We start from the raw sequence: 19,114 nt of genomic DNA, 5'->3' as shown, positions 1-19,114 counted from the left end.
TATCTAGAGAAAGATAGAAAGTTTGACATATTAATACAATTAAAATATATTCAAATAATAATTATAAATATATGAATCCAAGGAGTAGATCTATAAGCTATTAAGTTCAAAAATGGTAAAATGGGAGTGAAGAACTTGTGTCCTACTCCCAACATCCTTTATCATTGGATATGGCAATTGGAATCATGGAAGATGTAACTCTGCAACAGTTGGAAGGTCACAGGGTCTCCATCCCTTAGAAGAGTGGTCCTCAACCTTTCTGGCTCTGTGGACTGGCAGCGACAACAGCAGTGGTGGCGGCCGGGAGAGGGGATGGTTCCACGCAAGTGGCAGGTGCTCGCTGTCACATGCGAAGCTTATTTGCACAAGCAGCGTGTGTGCACACTGGCCACTTGTACAAATGGAGCTTCATGCGTAAGTGTGCGTGCCCGCCACTTGCACAAGTAGAATTTTGTCTGCTTACCTTCTGCTTGTGTGGCCCAGTTCCCAATGGGCCACAGGCCCGGGATTGGGGACCCTTGTCTTATAGTAGCAAAATAAGGAGGGAAGAAGAGTTGCAAAGTGTATTGTGGCCACAATTTTCCCACTGATAGTCCTTTTTAGGATTATCTGTGCCCTTTTAGGGAAAAATAATGAAGACAATATTATCAACGGTAGGGTAAAGTCACTCTTCAGATCTGATCTGAATTGAACTCTGGCTGGGTAGGTCCTAAGGAGTTGACTATAATTGGATCTTGTTCTGTACCTGGGGAAAGTTTGAGCCTGTGAATCTTGTGGAAGTGGACAGGATTTTCAGGACTTTCAGTATGGCCACTTGTCCATCCTGATTGATTAAAGCTGCCCAGAAGCTGAAGTGTGACTGGGCCAATTAATCTTTGCTTGAAGGGATGGTTCCACTTAGATAGAAGAAGACAGTATGCTCCTTCTCTTCAGGAAGCCATAAGTAAATCTAGAACATTTCTGACCAGTCTGCAACCTTGGAGGAGGACCCCGGATGAAGTAGATTATCTCTTCAGTTAGGCTTTAGGCCCCAGTGTTGTATGGACAAGCCTGCCCTGCTGCACTTAGGTGACAGGCTCAAAAAGTGAAAGTCTCTCAGAATTTAAGAAACATCTTTAATGCTAGTCATAGTAAAACATGTTCTTGAAAACTGTGAAAATGAATCGCAAGGCAGCCTTATAACAAACCAATTAAGATAGAATCTCTTTAAAATATTTCTTTTTCCTGGCCCCCATATCTGGACTGTGCTGCTTCTTCTCATACCAACTAAATAACCCTCCCTGTTTCTCAGTCTCTCATCGATTGCTTTTGTGGATAACCTCTGGCAGGGTCAAAATATGGGTAGTTGTTCTGAACCAGCCCTCTTCTCGCACCCCTAATCAAAAGAAGAGTCTGGAAAGCGTCCAAGACCAAAAGGCTTCTGCCAAGATTTAATTACGCAGTTACAAAAATACAAGAGCTTGTCTTCTCAAACGGAAAAGTTGCTTTCAGCAACCAGCCCCTCCCCAAACACTTCTTTTATAGAGAGCTCAGGGCGTGGTCTCCCTGTGCCTCCTCCCGAGGAGTCCCATAGCCTTTCTTTGTTTGTCCCTGCTCGTCTGCCTCCTGCGTCGGGCGTCCTTGAACAGGGCCAGCTGTGGGTCATCATCCTCCGCACTCTCGGGCTCACACAGCTGAGAAGAGGTCCCCGGCTGAGGACTCTGCAAAGCCTCCAAATCATCATCAGCCGGTTCGTTTCCCTCCTCCCCCACATCTGAGTCCTCCGATACATCGGACCCGGCTGTCGGACCCACAGGCTGGCCCTGAGTCACAACAGTAGTGGAGATGATCTGGTCCTGCATTATACCTTGGCAATTTTTGATACCACTGGTCATGGAACCCTTCTGGCCTGCGTTTGGAAATGGGGAAAATACAATATTTCAGTGGTTTTCCCTTCTTTGAGGAAGGTTCCAATTGGTCTTGGTAATAGGGGAAGAGATTAAGTTACATTTTCTTGTGAGGTTCTTGAGATTTCAATGAACATAATAAAAGCCATGCTGTGCTGGATCGGATCCCTTGCTCATCTAGTCCAGTAGTCTGTTCTCACAGTGGCCAGCTGCACAAGAAATTCCATAGTCTTCTTGAAGATGGTCTTCAGAGACAATCACACTGCAATCAAGGTAGCCACCGATTGCCATAACTTCCATGAATTGGTTCAACACTTTTTGAAGCCAACTAAGTTTCTAGCCAATTCTCCCTAAACTTCTACGTAATGCTACTGGGCAGGGTCATCTACCAGTATGAGTTCAGGTATCAATATTTGATATTTAGTTGTATAATCTCAATACTTGGCTGTTGAGAATCTGTCTCTAGATCAGGAGGCTTTAGGTGTCTGGACTGGGAAGAACAGGCTGAGATTTAACTCTAGTTAAACTGAGTGACTAAATTTGTGGGTCCACTATTTACTGTAATGGGAAGCCTTATACTGTTGTGTTCGGATCGGCGACAATAACAGGGAGACGGATCCAGGTTAATTGCTTTATTGAACTGCACATGGAGGAACTGGGGGTTTGCAAGACCTGGGTAGCTTTTTATGCCCGGCAGCCGCTGGACACTGGCCAACCCCCTGGCTGGAATCTCCCGCCTTGCCTCAGGCACCCAACCCGGTGTCCAGGGATTCCCGCCAGTAGAATTAACCAATCCGAGGCTGATTAACTATGTACAGAACATCCCTTATTCATTATCACTCACAACTTAGTTATCTACTGCAACATAATTTACATGGGATTACTCTTAGAGAGTATTCAGAATCTGCAACTGGCACAAAATATGGCTGTGCAAGTGATTATGAAAAGATTTACAAATATTAAAAATATTAGTCCATTTCTATGTTTAGGAAGTTGCTAGTAAATATTCCTATTGTGATTTTTTTTCTTCTAGGTTATAACATGTCTGACAACCATCTTGACCCACAAACATGCAAGATAAAACTTAATGAACATTGTCAGAAGAACCTTTTAAAATGGGAGTACAAAGACATTGCTGTCACAGGCCCACCTCATGATCATGTGTAAGTTGATGAAGAATATCCAAAGGTCATAAAAGAGGCAGTACTCCTCTCCCTATATGTGTGCTGTGGAGCAGGATGTTTTTCATAATAGTAAAAACTGTCCATCTCTCTGACTGTTTATCCCCAACCACTACTTAATAGCCCCACTATGTAAAACATTTCTGAATTCTTACAACTTCTCATTGGACTGCTCCAAATTTTCTTCTCTGTACTTTTGTTCTACTTCCCAAATCATATTCCTATTTTGGATAAGAGATGATCCATGATCTGTATAGTTTTATTTATTGTCTACTGATACCGGTTTCTACATTCCAAAAAAATATTCGTCAGCATATAGATCAGTGGTTCTTAAACTGAGGGGGCTAACTAAGGGGATAATTTGGGTATATCCTGGTATAATAGAGCACGCTGGGTTTTTTAAAATGTGGGAATAATGGCTTTATTGAGACTGGAAAAAAAGAGTAATTGTGTCAGTTTAGGAACCACTGTTACAGATGTTGTATATCCTGTCCTTGTTTACTGGCTGCAATATGTTCCATTAACTTTGTCATTAAGGTAAATGGTTACTAAGTGAACTGTGTGACACACAGGGAGAGAGACAGAGACAGAGATTATGAAGATCACTGGTTGTTGCTGTCTGATTCAGATTAAAGTTATCTTATACAGTGTCCTGGGTCGGACTTGTTTTTTCCCCTTCCTTTTTTGCATCCTCACACAACAGAGCATGCTTAAAAAGCTATCTTTTCCTGAACTGCTTTCTCCACAGAGCAGGGTATCCCTAAAAAGTGCTGACCATAACTTAAGGAGCTCAGTTCTGTGACTTTAATGAGTTGATATGAACTCTCTGGCAGGCTGGCCTCTCCTACCTGAAACTGACCAAATCTTAATCAGTTTCATACTGAAGGCTTTTACTATCAGGCATTAAAAATTGATCCTCAATGCAGGTGTTGGTCAGAAAGTGATTATTATTATTGCTCTCTGTTTGCAAACGGTTGTAGTGATCACTAAATGAGAAGTGGTTCTATCACTAGTCTTTGTGCCCAGCATTTAGCTAGAAGTAGGGTTTCAAGACAGAGACAGGAATGGAAATGTAGTTCAGAGAAAATAGTCTAATTCTCCTATCAGAATCCCGTACTGGGATTTGGGGAACCTGAGATTTTATTAAAACAACTCCTACCCCCCCCCCGGGTGATTTCAGGAAAAAAGGAAATAAATGATAGTTGTGTCTTCCAAGACACAAACTGTTGTTTACTTTTGTTAACTTTTTTTAACGATGGAGAAAATAGAGGAGTCATACTTGTAAAATGGAGTGTATTTTGCAGACGATGCATCTCTCCTCCCTCTTCACAATGTTTTATAAATTACTTTCTTCACTGTAGATTTACTGTAGCAGTTGTAATTGGCACTGCCCAGTATAGTCCTGGCACTGGTAAATCGAAGAAAGAAGCAAGAGGTCTGGCAGCTGTATCAGCCTGGAGGACCATACAGCAGCAAAAAAAGGTAAGTGGAAGAGTGCCTACACACGAATATCTAGACAGCAGCTTCAAGCAACCAGCTTCTTATTTTCACTAAGAAAGGCAATATCTTGATTTTGGATAGTTAATGTTTCCTGTCAGTAGAGTGAAGGATCACCTTGTACTTTAGTCCAGAGGTCCCTAACCCTTTGGTCACCAGGGACCGGTTCCGTGGAGAGAGGTTTTTTTCCGTGGACCAGAGGATGCGTGATTTTCTGTGCTGTCTGCATCCCATGGATGGGGCTTTGTTTGTTTGTGCAGACCGGTTGCTGGTATGCTGTGGCCCGGTACTGGTCCACGGACTGGGGGGTTGGGGACCCCTGCTTTAATCTGCTTTCTGCATACATTTCTGTTTGTCATGGAAAAGGAAGCGAACATAGCATTGCTATGGCAGGGTCTGCATTTAATAATTAGCTTTTCCAAAACTTGACTGTGCATAAACCATTCAGTAAAATGTTTCTCTTAAATAGTAATAGTAATAGTAAAGTATGTCAGTATCATCATGTCACACGATGTTCCCACATTAAAAACAATAGCAACAACAAAAACATTCTTAGTTAGTTCCTTTACCTAACAACCGAGAGTTGCTGGAGTCAGGCAGCATATAAATTTAATAAAATATTATTATGGTTCCTCACACAGTCAGCCAGATGTTCAGACTGGACTTGGCATTTTTGTCTACCTATAGAGTCTTTTCCAAGGACCTGGGATAGGCAGATAAGGATGCTTGATGGTGTTACAGATATCATCACAGGATGGAAGCCAGGGGTTCCCAACTAGTGGTGCTCGCACCCCTTGAGGGTGCGAGACAATATTCCAGGGGGTGCGAGAACTTGGGTTTAGAAGTTTCAAAAGTATAGTGTATATGCATAATTCATTAGTTTGAACTTTTGTAAGGGGTGTGAAAATATATCAGAAGCGTTCTAGGGGTGCAGGGAATAGAAAAGGTTGGGAGCCGCTGATGTAAGCTGTTCCAAGGAAAGCTGCCTTTTGCAGTTGATTGATGGTGAATTTGTCAATGGTGTTCAAGTGGTGCTCCAGTTGTTTTGGGATTGCACCCAAGGCGCCTGTTACTATTGCTACTACCTTTGCTTGCTTTTGGCACAGTCATTCTATTTCTATTTGCAGGTCTTTGTATTTTGTTATCTTCTCCAGTTCTTTTTCTTGTATTCTGCTGTCCCCAAGCACTGCCACGTCCACTATCCAGACTTTTTTTGTCTGTCTTGTCAACAGTTGCTAAGTCTAGGGTGTTATGGTAGGGCCTGTCTATTTGAATTCCAAAGTCCCACAGCAATTTACTGTAGCTTCTTCCTTTTCTATGACTTTCTCTATTTATGGTCCCACCAGTTCTCACTTACAGGCAAATGATATTTCTTGTAGATCTCCAAATGCAACATTGTTCCTACTTTGTCATGTCATCATTGCTTGTAGTCAGTCTGTGTGATCTTCTTGCAGTATATAATAATAAAATGTTGTTATTGTTATAATTATGGCTGTTTGCGACTCTCAGCCAGTTGTTTAGACTAGACCTGAGATAAGCCAATGTATTATTTATACATTTGTCTGATCACGGGGGAAAATAAGGCAGAAATCCTCTCTTTATGTCAGCCTCATTAAGTAGAGGAGACCAGGAAATAAGTCCATGGGAAGGCTAAAACTACCTGAATTAAAATTGGCTACAATAATGGAATATTGCAAGACTAATTATGCTGAACCTCCTCTCTCCCTCTTATTCTCCAGTGAACAATGGGGGCATCTGCCTGAGACTCTCTCAAATGTTGTTTCATTTTTGTAAACTTAATATTTCAAACCATTTTGCTTTGTTAACATTTCTTGCACACATCTATCAAGGTCTTCTTCTTCACACTCTATATTCCATTACGTTTTCAAATCTAGTCCAAATTCTCATATTACTGCATATATTGGGTTTGAGGGGTATAGACCTTCAAACTGAAATTGATTAGGATAAGCTGACTACTTTGTAGAAATCTGTGCAGCCTGGAAAAAAAAATACAAGCTTTAATTTAAACAGACATTGTTATATATTTTCTTAATATGTTCTTGTAAGCCGCCCTGAGTCTTCGGAGAAGGGCGGGATATAAATGTAATTAAAAAATAAAATAAATAAATAAATAAATATCATAGCCATAAAGAGTAATATGAATTATTTTTCCTTTACTGTGGAGGTTGAGGTCAAGTTTGGAGAATGGCAACAGACAAAGTGGGTAGGGTTTGTCTAGGTTTTGGAGAGGATTAGAAATTTTGCTTTTAAAATACTGTTTAAACTTATTTTAGGAATTAATCTAGTTTTAATGTTTCTCACTTCAAACTGGAAGTCAACTACCAGTTCTCAAAGCTTTAGAACAGATCTCCATGAGAATTCAAGGCCATGAGTTGACTATCTCTGCCCTAAAGTCAAATTAGTCATTCCTCAGGCAGTCTGTGGTTAGGACAGGAATGCCTTTTCAATGATTAATTCCAGGTAGCTGATTCTAAGGAATGATACCTACAGGGGAAGGGGTGTTAACTTTTATGCCATATTTCCTCTGTAAACCCTGCCCTTCTTTGAACAGTATGAGGTTTTCAACTTTCGCTAGGTACAGTACTACTTCAGGGGCACATGACCTTATGTGGAAAATAGTAAAAACACAACTCTCTCTTGCTTTTCTCTGTAAAGCAAGATTTCTCAAGGTTGCACAAAAATACTTGCAAATTCCTTCAGACTAACATATTTATTATGGCAGAAGCTAAAGCTAACTTGATCAAAATTCCATTTCCACCTTAGGCCTATGGAAAATGCATAGAATTTCTCTCCTCCCCCCGCCCCGCCTTCTCACCCAGTCCAAAGCTTTCTACAGCTTGAGTGATTCTTCAACCCACATACATTTTACATAGTCATGTGGGGTCACAAAGTAGATCTGCCTTTATTCTCTCTCTCTCTCTCTCTCTCTCTCTCTCTCTCTCTCTCTCTCTCTCTCTCTCTCTCTCTCTCTCTCTCTCTCTCTCTCTGCCTTGGGTATATATTTGTGAGCCATTGTACTTTTTTGCTAAATCAGAACAATGCTTTTGCCAAAAATACTGCAATTTATGTTACTATCTCTCTTTACATGAGATAATAAATTAAGAGCAAGTTATCTGTTCATTGAATGGGAATTCCAAAAACAACCTTACTCTCTTGAAGCAGATTAACTTGTGCTTATTTTTTGTAGGGAGAGCTGGATTCATGTGAGCAGTATACGGAGCCAAATTTATCCCTTGTTGCAAGTGTACCTGAATTCTCATCTTCAAAATCAATTAACTATATTTCCCTGCTTAATGAATATGCATCAAAGAACAAAGTACGTGTTCAGTATAACTTGATATCTAAAGATGGATTGGACCATAAACCAGTGTGAGTTACTGATAATATTTTATCTTGGGGAGTAGGGTTGCATTTTTAAAAAAAGAAATCCTCTTAAGATACATAGGTGTTACTGAATTGTATTCATAGGAGACAGGTTCACACATTGCAATGAGACATATTTTTATTTGACAATGATTTCTTGAATAATGGTTGGGTTTATGCACTATCCTTAATCATAAAACATGGTTTATAAATCACAGTAGATGTATTTACAATATCACTCTAAACCCAGATTAAACCTTTTGGCGCAGAGAATGTGTGAACCATCAGATGACATTGTTGCAAACAAACAAGTAGAAGTTTAGGCTGCAGCAACAGGAATATAGTTCCAAAATCATGGTAAACAATAGTTTTGTTTTGTTGGCTTTTCCCCACCTTAAGTATTTTATCCAATTCTGAGCATCATGCTTTAACAATTTAGAAAAATTAAAATGGGCTTGGAGAAGAGCTAGAAACTAACATCCCACAAGAGACAATGAAGAAAGTGAGAATGTTTAAGAAGATAAAGCTGAGGGTGTATGATAGAGCTCTTGAATATCTGAAATAATGTCACACAGAAGAACAAGACTGTTGACTATCATTCAAGTGTGCAACACACAGAATACTGCTTTATGGAAAGCAGATTCTCCAATCATAGCCATTTGAAAGATGACTTAATTACCCAGAGAAATGGTGGGCTCCCTTGCACTGGCCCATCAGGGAACCTTGAATGTGGATTCTTCCATTGAACAGAGGCTTGGACTGGATGGATAAATGGTCTCTTACAAGTCTGTGGTCCTATCGAAATGTAGAAACATATTTAGTCTATGGTTGCTTTTTGGCATCTATAGTATAGCCATTAAGTGAAACCATAGTGATGATTGGGCTATACAGTGAAGAAAAAGAAAGTATAGACCCAGTATGCTGATTTCTGAGAGGCCATGTCTATCCAGGTTAGTAATTTAACACTTTGGACTTCTAGCTACTAGCTTTAGTAATCAGATCTGTCATAAATAATATATTGTTATTTGTATTCTAACTCTGCACATTTTAGCAAGCCTTGTTTAGGCTTAGAAGATAAGCAGAATCAAATGATCATAAAATGTAAAGGTTGGAACAGATCTAGTCCAATTCCTGCCAGATATGGGTATCCACTGGTATAGCATCCCCAACAGAGGACCATCCAGACTCTGTTTAAACATTGCCCTTGAAAAATGCTGTCTCCTGAAACAATCTGTTCTGTAGAAGGAAACTTTTTTCTTGATGTCCAATTGAAATGGAATAAATGGATTTTTTTTCCTTTGGAACAATTTTACCCTGCCTTATTGTACAGCCAGTGCAGTCTAGGCAACACAGAATAAAAAGGAACAATGTTTTAAAGTTCTGGTTTTAAGGTTGACATATGTGGTACTTAAAAGTTTGTGAACCCTTTTGAATTTTCAAAATTTATCCATAAACATGAGCTAAAAGTAAACTGTTCTCCACACAAGTTCAAATAAAGCGAATCCAATTAAACAAATGAGTTGAAAACACAATTAAAACAAATGAGTTGAAAACATTACACTTGTTCATTTATTTACTTAGGAAATATATACTGCTATATAGCTATGTATAAATAAACTGTGTATTTTTAAAGGTTGATTACTCAGTCTTTAATTGTATAAACTTAAAAGTAAATCTGACTGCCTTAAACCAGGCTTAATTTCAGAAATATGTATAAAAATTGCAGCTTTTTTGTTCAGTCCTGTGCTTTTATATCAGAAATAGGCCCCTTTGATTTACTGACAATTACCTATAGATAGGTAGGAATTGGTCAGCAGCCATCTTTTACAATACTGAACATCATTTTTTTCTCCTTTTATAACTTCTAGATTTTATTACGCGTGTCAGATTGGTGATGATGTATTTGATGTTGGAAAAGGAAATAAAGCTCAAATAGCCAAACTTGAAGCAGCCAAATTAGCATATGAAAAGTTGAATAGGTCATCAACTTTCAGGGTATGTAAACCAAAATATACCATATAATCCATGTCATGTTTTGGATAAAGGAAATCAGGTTGCTCTCTAAGTTTTGTTTTCCAGTTCTATGGAATGAAATTGTTAACAAGCTGCATTATGATACGTCTTTTGATATATAGTACAGAAAGCAAACCTGCTAGATGGGTTGCAAATAGATTAGATAGATAGATAGATAGATAGATAGATAGATAGATAGATAGATAGATAGATAGATAGATAGACAGACAGACAGACAGACAGACACACAGACACACAGACACACAGACAGACAGACAGACAGACAGACAAAAAAAAGTGGATGAGAATTGTACTTGTGACCCTGGGACATTGCAAATAGCCATAAACATGCGCCAGATGCCAGCATTCAAAATGCGATTCCCTGATCATGATTGTATGCGTATGCAGTCAGACTGGGTTGTAAGCAGTTTTTTTTGGGGTTGTGGTGGTCTGTCATAATTTCAAATGGTTGTTAAGCAACCAGTCATAAGCCAAGGATTACCTGTATATTTTTAGAACTCCCAGGTATAAAATGGAACAATTTTTCATGGTTTTTCTTACATTATCTTTTGCTGAATAAAACTTTTGGTTTGGAATTACTATTTTTCTAGGCAAAAGAACGTGCTAACTCTCTCAGTGATTCTTCAGATACGACATTTAGTAGTAGTCAAGGTCCATCGAGTGAAGCATCTCGGAGGTAAGATTATACTGAATTACTTTTTTAAAAATACTATTAAATTGATATGAAGAACGTTACATCACATAATGAATACCAATTAGGAGAGGTAGAGTAATTAGTATGAAATGCCTTTCCATAATTTTATTCTGATTGTGGAATTTCTATGTAGCTCCTTTTATGTCTTTGAAGTTAATAAGCCAGATATCTTTAGCTGAATTACTTACTGACATAGTCTCTGTCTGGATTATAACCCTTTCGTATACACCTTGGGTGTGATGATGCGTGTTCAAAAGGGGTAGAGCGTATTGCAATAATGCTACTTTCATCATTTTTGCCCCTTTTGTGTTAGAGTTTAAAGGAATCTCAACAATATCTTCTTCCCCTTCTAGCTGTTCTGGTTTTTTTTTTCATTTTTACATAAATATGAATGCAATACATACCTAGATACTAGATTTGGTCCTAACAGAAATATTCTCAAAGTGCTTCTGAACCATTAAACCATTTTTTATTTTGTGCACACTTTAGTTGTAATGTAAAGATTTAGCTTGAGAACAAATGTCACTGTGAATTGTTTGCTTGAGTTTCAGCAAAGTGTAGATGTAGAAAAGCATATATGTGGCAAATTTAATGGCAATAAAGTGCAATCATGATAATCTGTGTAGATTCACTGTTCAGTCATATTGTAATTATGCTGTTTTTTTAATTATGTAGCAGTACAGATTTGGATTCAGAACTGATGAAGACATCTGACACATTTTCTGATGATGCCATTCAGCCAAATGAATCTTCATCATCTCAGAAACCTGTAAACAGAATTTTAAAATATTTTTTAATTTATTCTTTTACTGCTTTTAAAATAATGGTCAATAATGGGAGAAAATAAACAAAATAAAAATACATATATTGTCAAAAAAAGGAAAAAAACATATAAAAAGTGCTTTAAAAATAAAAAGATACAACAAAAGGGGAAAAAGATATCATTTTAGCAGTAGTTACCGTTCTATATATTGTTATCTAATTTAATTATTTAAGTAAATATTAGTTCTAATGCATTTATGTAACTATCATTTTAACTTATTGTATTTTGTTTAAATGAATGTCATATTTCATTATATTTGTCTATACAAGTCTATATCTACAGGCTCTCCATTTATAGGTAACAAATCAATCAGTTCCTCAGTCTATTGCTTTTTGCTAAAAAACTAACAAATGTATGTAGGAAATATACCACAGTAGTAATGGGAGACTTTAACTACCCTGATATCAACTGGGAGACAAACTCTGCAGCAAGTGGGAGATCAAACAGATTCCTAACCAACCTAGCTGACAACTTTGTCATCCAAAAGGTAGAGGAGGGAATTAGAGGAAAAGCTATATTAGAGAAGTCATAGAGGGTGTTGAAATTGCCAGAACCTTGGAGGAGAGTGACCATGTCATATTGAAATTCAATATAATGCAAACACAAGAAATAGAACATAATCCAGCCAGTGTCTTAAACTTTAAAAGAGCTGATATTAACAAACTCAGAGAGAGCCTAAGAAAAATTCCATGGATGAAAGATCCTAAAAGGGGAAAACAACTCAAGAAGAAACTGAAAAATACCACTGAAAAAGAAAAACAAGAAATCCAAGAAGAAACCAGCATGGTTGCAAAAAGATCTCTCTGATAAACTGAAAGACAAAAAGGACAAGTACAAAAAATGAAAAGAGGGACACATCACTAAGGCAGAATATCAACATATAGCCTGAATCTGCAAAGATGAAGTCAGGAAAGCTAAGGCTCAGAATGAACAAAGACTTGCAACAAAAGTCAAAGATAAAAAAAACAACTTAGAACTAAGGAGAAATTTCCTAACAGTGAGGATAATTAACCAGTGGAACAGCTTGCCGGCAGAAGTTGTAGGTGTATCATCACTGGAGGTTTTTAAGAAGAGATTGGACAGTCACTTGTCTGAAATGGTATTGAACCTCCTGCTTGAACAGGGGGTTGGGCTAGAAGACCTCCAATGTCCCTTCCAGCTCTATTCTGATTGATTGAAAAAGACTGTGCATTATCTTTCCAATGCTGCATATCAGTCTTTTAGCTATAAAAAGGGCACAGAGAATTTATTTACATTATCTGTTTATCAAATTCCAAATAGTAGGTATTTAGTCCAAAGAATGTTATCATCTGAAAATTGTAGCTTTTTGTTGCTCAATTTATAATCTAGTGCTTTCTCCCAAAACTTAATTAAGTGTAAGACATTGTAAAAGCATTATTGCTTGTCTTTCACCTTCAATCACAATTGGGACCAGAAAATTTGTTGTTAATTTGTGCATTTATTATACAAGACACCATGTGATTGTGTTTTGCAGCCGGCTTCACTTTACTTGTTGGAAGCTGGCTGGAAAGTCACAAATTTCCATCATGCAACACAGGGATGCTGCAGCCATTGTAAATGCAAGACAGTTGCCAAGCATCTTGATTGTGATCACATGACTGCAAGGACAGAATGATAGTTGCAAATGCAAGGACCAGTCATAAGTCCGGTGTTGCAGTATTGTCATAACTTCAAACAGTTGCTAAACGAATGGTTGTAAGTTTTGGACTACTTGTATCCTTATTGCATTTCTAACAAAATGCTGTTATTGACAGTTCTTCGCCATAAAAATGTAACAGAGCCTAATAAATTCCAAATATTGTTTGTTGTATAAATTGTAATTTGAGGCCCACTGACATTCTTTCTATAGAAGTTAAAACATTTGTATGGAAGTTCACATACAATATAGGCAATATATGAACCTCCAAGGAGTATTTTTAAATGTATCTTTACTTCGTGTTTCATAAGCAGTGTATATTTGTTATGACGTTTGACATGTTGATTTGGCTATAAAGTTATATTGGCTAGAATATAAGCAACTATCTTTAATTCATTATTTAAACAAATTGTCGATTTCAGAAAAGGCAGGCACAGCCACACTCCTCTGTGTATTAATGCTTTACCTATGGAGATGGTTAGCAGTATCAAATTTCTAGGTGTGCAGCTAACGAATAGGTTGGCTTAGTTGCTCAGCAGGGAGACATCTGTGAAGTGGGCACAGCAGCGCCTGCATTTTCTGCACTGCATGAGAAAAGTACATCTTCCTTCCTGTCCTTATCACTTTCTATAGAGGGACGATGGAGAACATCCTGTCCTATTGCATTATAGTCTGGTTTGGAAGCATCACTGCTTCAGACAGGAAGGTGGTGCAGAGAGTGGTGAGGAAGGCAGAAAAAATTATTGGCAGTTCACTCCCTTCTATCCAGGACATAGCATATCAGCGTTGCTTGAGCAGAGTCCGCAGGATTGTTTGGGACGCTACACATCCTCTTCACGACCTGTTTTTCTTGTTTTCTTCTGGGAGGAGGCTTTGTGGTATCCGAAGCAGATCATCCAAAATCAATCACAATTTTGTTCCGTACAGTATCAACCTTCTGAGCTCTCAAGCTTCTTCCTTTCACTATGTATTCAAAGTGGACAGTGATAAATGTATATTAATCGGACAAAAGGGAAGCAGCTAAAAGTAACTTGAAGTACAGTTGGGAAGTTAAATTCTTGCCCATATTGATGAGTTCTAGGGAGAAAATGTAGAAAATCTTGGAAGTGTCTTTCTTATCATTCTCATCTTTCTGTATTGGAGATTGAGGCACTCAGACTAGGAGGAGCTACCTTTAAATTAGCCAAAGTATTGATTGGTTAGTTTAAACATAGTCGATCAGATTCTGATTCAGAAAGGGGAAACTTCTTGCAGAGCTCCTGGTTTTAACCTTCCCAGTGGTCTTTCCTTCCATTGTAATTTTGATCAAACCTTTAAACTTCAACATTTAGCTCCAAGATAGAATAACTGCATAATACTTGTTTCTTTACCTCCATTTTGCTTTAGGTCAGTCCATCCAGTCAAACTATAAAACCTAAAAGGTATGTGTCATCTTTGGAAATGGAATTATTAGCTATACAATAAACATATTAAATCAGTGGTATTTATATACAATTGTGTATACCATTTATGTATGTCAATGTATTTCATTTCAAGTTTTTTTTCCCCCAAAGAAAAGAAACAGCTCTGGCTGCAAGATTTTCGAATCCGTGTAGAAGCAAAAGTAAATTCACTGTAAACGACAGGTAACAAACTACTTCAATTCTTGGAATAAGAATTATCTTATTTAATTTGATATTGGATTAATAGGAAATGTAATAATTAGATATAGATTGATATCTGGTTCAGATTTATTTGAAAAGCTTATTTGTCACATAGCCACAGCAATTGAATAAGAGGAACTGGATCCATGTGGTAAAATGAGTGACAAACTGTCTCTCACTTTGTATGGCATAAGATAGTTTTTGTGTGATTTTTAAAAATACATTTGCAATTTTCTTTCTTGACTCCTTACTTAAAACATTTGCTTATCGTTTTCATGCATATTTTGTTCGAATGTTGTTGGGGATATTGATCACAAGAAACCTTTTTAACTTGGCTTCTTGACTTGTTTGGGACTTGTCTGATTTTAGTTTTTGAGGTATCGGGGAAATAAAGAGATTGGTTATGTCTTCTTTTAGAATTGCCCAAGGATTTAATACAGCTAACTATGGTATCCTGGATTATTTTCTTATAGTAGCTTTGTTTTACATACCTACTGATTCTCAAGTAGTCTTGGACAGTGATGTTAGAGGATTGCTGTTCCTTCCATAAATCTTTGATTTGCAAGACACCCTCATGTTATTCTATGTTTATGCACGCTTGATAGAAGGGATCATGCAATGACTTATGCTGTCACAATTTGGATGCTGTGCACCTATCAAAGCTGAAATCACTCTTTACAGTCAGAAATTTGAGAAAGGGACTTATATCAAATCAATCTTTTCTTTATTGGAATATAGTTGCTTGATTTCATTGCATGCGTGCAAACACACAGTCTCCAACTTCCATTATTAAGATGGCCAGGCAAAATATAAAATGATAAGAAGATGTGACAAACAATAAACAACAGTTCAATTAAGGAACCACCAAGACTACTCCCACCAGCACTGACAGGGCAAGCCACAAGCACATAAAATGAGAACAAACCCCACTCCCTGCTAGCACTGATGATATTACCTAGTTTGGTAATGAAACATCTGTAAGAAAACAACCAAGCTCAAAAAGCACCAAGGACCCCACAGATGTGAGGTACCTGGTCAACAAAAGAAGATCTTCCAGATACTCTTTTTTACACTTCTTGTTTTATACAATAAAATCTTTTTGTCTTCAAACTTTCATTTTGAACTCACAAATGTCTGAACGACGGTAGATGTCTGGCTGTTTTCAATCTTCAAATGGAAGTGATACCTGCTCATCAGTATCTCATCCAGACGAATACTTTTTGATAGTCAACTGTTCAACATCCCCCATTTTGTGCATTCATATCTAATTGGTAGCTAAAAATTTATCTTCTTTAACAAATATAGTCTTTAATCATGGCACAGCTTTAGATAAATACCAGGTGATGTTTTCCTGCTCTTTCCTTTTACACAAACTTTGGGAGATAATTATTTTTTTGGGTGGGTCAGCAGTGGACTAGTGGAATGAATAAGAATTGTAATTAATTCTTCCCATTTCCTCAAATTTCTGATGTCCAAAGGAGGCAAAGTTTTTGCTGACCTTTCCACTTCACGGGTGAAATATCAAGAGATCAGAATCAAATATTTTGAAGGGGAAATGCTTATCATGCTGCCTCTTTTTATTTCCTCAATTGCACCAACTGCAGATGGTAGAAATAATAAAAATTTTAAATGTTTTTCTCTCTCTATATATATTATTAGTTTTTTTTTATAAAATTAGGAATAAGGTGGGGTTGGGATTTGGGTTGGGGTTGGGGTTAGGGTTGGGGTTGGGGTTAGGGTTTTTTAAAATAACATTCTCAATATTTAGCAAACAGCATAATGTCTGGGTTCATGTATTTAAAAAAACAATGAGTAGTAGTTAATTACCATAAACAATATGTTAATTAATCACTTAATGGTTTTCTTCTTGCTAACATATATTCAAAGTTACATATCACATTCCTTTCTCTCTAACTAGTTTTTCTAGCCATTGATAAAAATTATCCCATGTTGTAAAATACACTGAGTCTTCTTTCTCTTTCATCTTTAAAGTCAATCTATCCGTTTCTGTACACTCTAAAATTTTCTTAATTAATTCTTCTTCAGTTGGTAAATTTTCATTTTTCCAATGTTGGGCAAATACAATTCTTGCTGCAGTTAGTACGTGTAGAATTAAATATACACAGTCTTTCTCATAATTTGCTCCGATTATTCCTAACAAAAATAATTCTGGCTTAAAGTCTATTTGTTTTTTAGTCATTTTCTCCAACCATAAATGTGTTTTTAACGAAAATCTTTTTGCCTTAGGCCAGGGCATGTCCAACAGATATGGTAATAAGTACCTGGTCTTTGTTTGCATTTCCAACACTTATTTGAATTATTTTTAAACATTTTTGCTAATTTCACTGGTGTCATATGTCACCTGTAAAACATTTTATATACGGTTTCTTTATATGCCACTGCTTTCGTTAATTAGCATTTCTTTCCCATAACTTTTGCCAGTTTTCTAATTCTGATATATCCAAGGTTCTTTGCCCACATTATCATTGTTTCTTTTACTTGTTCTTCCTCCATCTTTAAGCTTAACACATATTTATAGAGTTTCTTAATCAACTTTTCATCTGTTTTTAACAGTATCTGGTCAAATTCTGTCTGTTCTTTATAAAATCCCGTTGTTTTAACATCTTTTTATATCTCATTTGGATTTGCAAATATGGCCACCATGATAGATCAATACCTTGTTCTTGTAAATCTTGTCTGTCGTTCAATTTTCCTTCATTGTCCAAGATACCTTTATAGGACACAACTTTGTCGTAATTAATTAAATTTGGGTAAGCAAAAGCTTCCATTGTTGAAAGCCATCCAGTTTTGTTGTTGTTAGCTGCGAAGTCGTGTCCGACCCATCGCGACCCTATGGACAACATTCCTCCAGGCCTTCCTGTCTTCTACCATCTTCTGGAGTCCATTTAAGCTCACGCCTACTGCTTCAGTGACTCCATCCAGCCACCTCATTCTCTGTCGTCCCCTTCTTCTATTGCCCTCGATCTTTCCCAGCATTAGGCTCTTCTCCAGTGAGTCCTTCCTTCTCATTAGGTGGCCAAAGTATTTGAGTTTTAGCTTCAGGATCTGGCCTTCTAAAGAGCAGTCAGGATTGATCTCCTCTAGGACTGACCGGTTTGATCGCCTTGCAGTCCAAGGGACTCGCAGGAGTCTTCTCCAGCACCATAGTTCAAAGGCCTCAATTCTTTGGCGCTCAGCTTTCTTATGGTCCAACTTTCACTGCCATACATTGCAACTGGGAAGACCATAGCCTTGACTATACGCACTTTTGTTGACAGGGTGATGTCTCTGCTTTTTAGTGTGCTGTCTAGATTTGCCATGGCTTTCCTCCCCAGGAGCAAGCTTCTTTTAATTTCTTGGCTACAGTTCCCATCTGCAGTGATCTTGGAGCCCAGGAAAACAAAATCTGTCACTACCTCCATTTCTTCCCCATCTATTTGCCAAGAATTGAGAGGGCCAGATGCCATGATCTTGGTTTTCTTAATGTTAAGTTTCAACCCAAGTTTTACACTCTCCTTCTTCACCCGCAACAAGAGGCTCTTTAGTTCTTCTTCACTTTCTGCCATTAGAGTGGTATCATCTGCGTATCTTAGGTTGTTGATATTTCTTCCGGCAATCTTAATTCCAACTTTTGATTCATCTAGCCCTGCCTTTCTCATGATGTGCTCTGCATATAAGTTAAATAGGCAGGGCGACAGTATACAGCCTTGCCGGACTCCTTTCCCAATTTTGAACCAATCAGTGGTTCCGTGTCCAGTTCTCACTGTTGCTTCTTGACCCGCATATAGGTTTCTCAAGAGACAAATAAGATGGTCTGGTACTCCCATCTCTTTAAGAACTTGCCACAGTTTGTTATGATCCACACAATCAAAGGCTTTAGGATAGTCAATGAAGCAGAAGTAGATGTTTTTCTGGAACTCCCTAGCTTTCTCCATGATCCAGCGTATGTTGGCAATTTGATCTCTAGTTCCTCTGCCTCTTCGAAATCCTGCCTGTACTTCTGGTAGTTCTCGATCCACATACTGCTGAAGTCTAGCTTGTAGGATTTTAAGCATGATTTTACTAGCATGAGAAATGAGTGCAATGGTGCGATAGTTTGAACATTCTTTGGCACTGCCTTTCTTTGGAATTGGAATGTAAACTGATCTTTTCCAATCCTGTGGCCACTGTTGAGTTTTCCAAATTTGCTGGCAAATTGAGTGTAGCACTTTTACTGCACTGTCTTTTAAGATTTTGAATAGCTCAGCTGGAATACTGTCACCTCCACTAGCTTTGTTGTTGCTCAGCTTTTCTAAGGCCCACTTCACCTCACATT

The 19,114-nt window shown here is 37.8% G+C and overlaps 1 protein-coding gene across 1 annotated transcript in view; it reads left to right on the top strand.

Moving 5' to 3' along the window:
* Positions 1-19,114, top strand: part of LOC310648301 (interferon-induced, double-stranded RNA-activated protein kinase-like) — a 56,110-nt gene that overhangs the window by 19,965 nt on the left and 17,031 nt on the right. The window contains exons 11-18 of the mRNA XM_083376066.1: positions 2,920-3,049; positions 4,429-4,549; positions 7,773-7,954; positions 9,817-9,943; positions 10,573-10,658; positions 11,352-11,445; positions 14,543-14,577; positions 14,710-14,781. Coding sequence (XP_083232192.1) covers positions 2,920-3,049; positions 4,429-4,549; positions 7,773-7,954; positions 9,817-9,943; positions 10,573-10,658; positions 11,352-11,445; positions 14,543-14,577; positions 14,710-14,781 — 847 coding nt within the window. The remainder of the gene's footprint in view (positions 1-2,919; positions 3,050-4,428; positions 4,550-7,772; positions 7,955-9,816; positions 9,944-10,572; positions 10,659-11,351; positions 11,446-14,542; positions 14,578-14,709; positions 14,782-19,114) is intronic.

The sequence above is a fragment of the Vipera ursinii genome (genome assembly GCF_947247035.1).
Source record: "Vipera ursinii genome assembly, chromosome: 1".
Classification (NCBI taxonomy): Eukaryota; Metazoa; Chordata; class Lepidosauria; order Squamata; family Viperidae; genus Vipera; species Vipera ursinii.
Note: the sequence above shows the minus strand (reverse complement) of the source record. Positions and strands in the feature narration are given on the sequence as shown.